Source organism: Colobus angolensis, unplaced genomic scaffold (assembly GCF_000951035.1).
Source record: "Colobus angolensis palliatus isolate OR3802 unplaced genomic scaffold, Cang.pa_1.0 Scaffold50, whole genome shotgun sequence".
Taxonomy (NCBI): domain Eukaryota; kingdom Metazoa; phylum Chordata; class Mammalia; order Primates; family Cercopithecidae; genus Colobus; species Colobus angolensis.
The window spans coordinates 1,996,558-2,000,927 of record NW_012118488.1 but is presented as its reverse complement, the minus strand read 5'-3'; the positions used below and the strand labels follow the sequence as shown (position 1 = coordinate 2,000,927).

At 53.6% G+C, this 4,370-nt stretch overlaps 1 protein-coding gene across 2 annotated transcripts in view; it reads left to right on the top strand.

Moving 5' to 3' along the window:
- COPZ2 (coatomer protein complex, subunit zeta 2) overlaps positions 1-3,501 on the top strand; it is a 17,094-nt gene extending 13,593 nt beyond the window's left edge. Inside the window, exons 7-9 of one of the 2 annotated variants that reach the window (XM_011959860.1) lie at positions 519-570; positions 1,173-1,211; positions 3,193-3,501. In XM_011959860.1, the coding sequence (XP_011815250.1) occupies positions 519-570; positions 1,173-1,211; positions 3,193-3,240 (139 nt within the window). In that variant the 3' untranslated portion in view covers positions 3,241-3,501. The remainder of the gene's footprint in view (positions 1-518; positions 571-1,172; positions 1,212-3,192) is intronic. The other variant, XM_011959861.1, reaches the window with a different exon arrangement.
- The last annotated feature ends 869 nt before the right edge of the window (positions 3,502-4,370 follow it).

Genomic DNA, 4,370 nt, shown 5'->3' with positions numbered 1-4,370 from the left:
TCAAAAAAAAAAAAAAAAAAAAAATGGGAGGAAGTTGGGGAGAAGGTAGATGCTGATTTTTGGAGTTTCATTTCTTTTATGCAGGGCATGACCCCATGCCATAAAATAGCAGTGCAACAAGATAAGAACCCCCAGGGCCTCCCTTCCTAAGTCTTTTCACAGGGAATCCAACCCTATACCCAGAAGGTGAAGTGAACTTTCAAGAGCTCTGAGTTTTGAGAGTCCCTGCTTTTGACATCCTGATCATTCTAGACCAGACTGTTCTCATCCAGTTTGGAAGATTTTGCCCAGGGATGACAAAGCATGTGGACCACTGGGTTGAAGCATCAGAGAATCAGAGCTGAGGGCCCTCCATGCTGAGGGAGAGCTCTGACTTAAGGGCTATCAGTGGGAAGGGACCTGGAAGGTGGAAGTGTTGCAGGATGCATTGGGAGAGGGAAGAGGCTTGGCAAGGAGAGGGGGCAGAGGGGAGGATTGTGCCACTGATTTGCCTCCTGGTTTTTCCTCTCATCTCATAGTGTGATTCTGGAGAGTGACCCCCAGCAAGTGATCCAGAAGGTGAATTTTAGGGTAAGAGTCTTCTTGCACACCTCCTCTTTTAGGCTGCCCTTCCTGTCCTTCCTGGACATGGGGCTGCCGAGGCCGAGACGGTAGAAACCCAAGCTCCTCTAGCAGAAGACAACCACTGGGCTGATACACTTGTTAGGGGTGGGATGAGCAGCAGTTTGTGGGTGGGATGCCAGTTAATGGAAGAGATCTTCCTGTCCTCTCCCCAGCTAGGAGCACAAGTACCTCACCTCTTCCCTGGTAGGAAGTACAGACTGGGGAAATAAATACATCCTCAAAGAGGCACCAGGTGGCTGCCTTGGCCTTGAGGTTGGGGGTCAGGGGTATGGATAGAACCTCCCTGCCTTGTTTGGCTTTCTCATGTCTAGATGAAACCTTTCTTCCCATCTTCCCTCACCCTCCGTGCACCATAGCGCAATCCCAGAAGTCCTAGCTTCCAAATGACAGGCTGCAGGACTTCTACTAACCAGTCACACAGGTGCAGCTCTGAATCACCCTAACCACTGCACCACCTCACCCATACCCCCAAGCCCCTTTCCTTCACCTCCCTGACCCAGGATCCTCATGCTGGCTCTACCCCACCCTTTGACTCTGCTTCCTTACAGGCAGATGATGGCGGCTTGACTGAACAGAGTGTGGCCCAGGTAGGCCCCCCTGCATCTGCCTTGGCTAGAAATGGTCTAGAGAGATACCGGGAGCAGAGCATCCTAGGGGGACCCAGTGAAGCTATCAAGTCTGAAAAATTAGGGGTGCAGGAGGGAAGGGATGAGGCAGTGACAGGTCATATATTGGAGAGACTCGCTGGAGGCCTCCGGGCTCTCCAAGTTGGGGAGCTGGGTACTAATGGATGGATGGGCGTGTTACCATTAGCCCACCTCATCTCCTGGCTTGGTTTAGTTGGATTGAAACTAGGATGAGCGGCCTACCTTGGAGATGGCTGGGTCACTTGTCCCCGCCCCCCAAAAATCTGGGAACTTAGGCCTCTGATGCGCCCTCTACAGAAACCTGGAAAGGGTACCAAATAGGAGTTTGGCTCCTAAACCCTGTCCTTGCCATTTAGGGTGCACGCTGGGATTATTAAGGGACTCTCAAACCCATGATAGGATCTGATTTTCCCCACTCATCACTTGTCACCTTGCCCCTGAATGACCTGGCTATGGAAGAACCTGCCACAATGCTGCATGGTCCTATCTGGAGGTGCATGCAGAGCGGGAGGCCAGGGGGAGGTTCCTGACTCTGAAGCCTGATCAGTTCCCCAGCTGCACAAACTTCCTGCTAGTTCAGGACGACTGTCTTGACCTCTCTTCTGTCTGCCTGCAGGTCTCTCTGCTCAGACTAATCCTGCTTGTATGGAACTTCCTGCCTTGGCGCTAACTCCTTGTGCTGTGGTGGCCCTACCGAGATGAGCCTGTGCTGTCTCGTGTGGAGTCCCAGGTGTGGTGCCCATTTTCCTGCACTGCCCTTAACATTCACTCTGCTTCGCCCTCCCCTCTGATTCCCTATGTTTCCTCATACCATGCTGGAATGAATGCAGCTACAAGGCAATTTTCAGGGTGGAAAGAGGGTAGGGAGTAATGAGCAGAGCAGATAAGAACACGGGTGCTCATGGGAGTCATCCCAGGATACATGTTCTACCTTACCACCTAAAGCTGGGTGACCTAGGGCAAGTTACTCAACCTCTCTGGGCCTCACATAATCACAGGACCCTCCTCATGGAGTTATGACAATTCAATGAGCCAATGCATGGCAAGCTCTTAGCAGGGCTCCAAGCAAGTTAACACATGCTGAATAACCATCAGTATTTCTCCAAAGGGAGAAAGAATGAAAACATAGCATTTTTAATGGAATTCTTGAGTAAAAACAAAGCAAGCTACAGGTGGCCAATGGGTGATAAAATGAGGACAAAGTTAGATTCCGGCTAGGAGAATCGGGGGAACCCTAAGCCACTGTCCCCAAGAGAGGAGGGAGACTGTGCAGGAGGAGGAGAAACACACAGTGTTCCCTCCTTCTCTAGAAGGGAATGAGGCTGAGTGGCTGAAGGGACAACCTACCTGAGGGACACACCTGGTGTCCTGTCCCCTTCTCCTGCTTTGGTATTGTGCATGCATGCGTACACTTGTATGGATTTGTGTAAGCACTGGTCTGAAACTTTCCACCAGGCATCCCATCGCAGGGTCTGGCTGGCCACCCTTTGCCAGCTATGCCACATCAGCTGTGGGTTGGGGTGGGGTGTTGAGGACACATTGCCAGTCATGGGCAGAGGCATCAGCACAGGGAGTGTCAGGCCTGGGCCCTGTCTCTGCCTGGACGTGGCACTGTGGGCGGGAACTCTCATGGCATGACACGGGGGAGACAGGCTGCTGACACACCCACGCTGCAGATGCAGGAGCCAGAGATCTGGGCAGGCTTGGGCCTGAGGTGGGAGCTGGCTGCAGCCGGTTTCGTCTGCGCTTTCTGACTTGAAGGGTTGGCCGCGTTTAAGCCAAGCAGAGACAAGATGCTGCCACCTAGTGACCGGGGGTTGCAGGGGCGCTTAGGGAAGGTGGGCTGTGGACCTCCCCATGACTGTGTGTGGAGGCATTTGACATTCTCAATTCTCTCTCAACCTCCCCCACCCCACCCCAGGTTCTTCAGTCTGCCAAGGAACAAATTAAATGGTCCTTATTGAAATGAAGGCTGTGGATTCAAGGCTCCCTGACCCCCAGACCATTTCCCCAATCCTGGCAAAAGTCCAAAGATCCCAGGGTCAGGAGAGACCCCTCTGCATCCCCAGGTCCCTCCCGGAACTGATTCCTAAGGTCTCCAGCCAGGGATTCAGAGATGCAAAGGTTTGGCCTTAGGAGAGTCACCTCTTCTCACTGCCTTGGCCTTAACTCATACCTTAGGCATTCCTGGCCCCAGGGCCCTAATAAACCTGCTTTTGTCTTCTGCCAAGGGTCTCCTTCTCTCTTGGCCTAGGAAGAGTGTGTGTGTGTGTGTGTGTGTGTTTTCAGATAAGGGCCCCTGCACTTCCTGTGGCTCATCGTGGGGATATCCAGTACCATGGTGGGGCGTGTCCCTGTGGTTGTGTGACTGGGGAGAGATGTGGGACAAGGGAAAGGGTACTATTTAACACCATGGGGGAGGGGGTGCGACGCTGATACCACGGAGCCCCATGTGTGGCGCATACTGCCAGGTAGGGAAGAGCAAAGGATGGTACCCCTATTTTGCGATGCAGTACAGATATGGTGGCTCCGCTGGGGATTCCTTGAGTCATTTTTTCCATTCTCAGCCTCCAGAAGGGAAGGGAGTAAGGCTTCCTCCGAACAAACCGAGAAACAGCATGGCTATTTTTCTTGGCATGCCTGGAACTGTGGAATTCCATCCTGGCATACACCCTGGGCACTACAGCTCTCTGCAAGCTTGAGGGTGGTGGGGGCAAGGAAGCATCGCCAGCCCCCACCGTGCACGTGTCCTGAGCACCCTGTGCGCTGCAGAGGGTGTGAAGAATTGCAGGTCCGCAGGGAGAGGAGGGTGGTAGGGTGTCTCAGGGACAAACGGGAAGGGTGGAGATTGTATAGCCTTTCTGGGCGACACGACTTCCCTTCTCTGTCGCCGTCCCAGAACCTCTGTTTTCTCCCTTCCACTCTCTGACGCGTACACTTTATGCGTCCCTGTAAATGCATCCCTGAGACTGTCTAGCGTTGCGTCCCGGGACAGCTCGTTTCCCTCGATCCTTTGCGGACTGCAGCTGGTGGCTCACGCTCCACCCCGGCCCCGCCCCTCGCGTGCGCTGAGCACTGTGGGAAGCCCCGCCTCGGGAA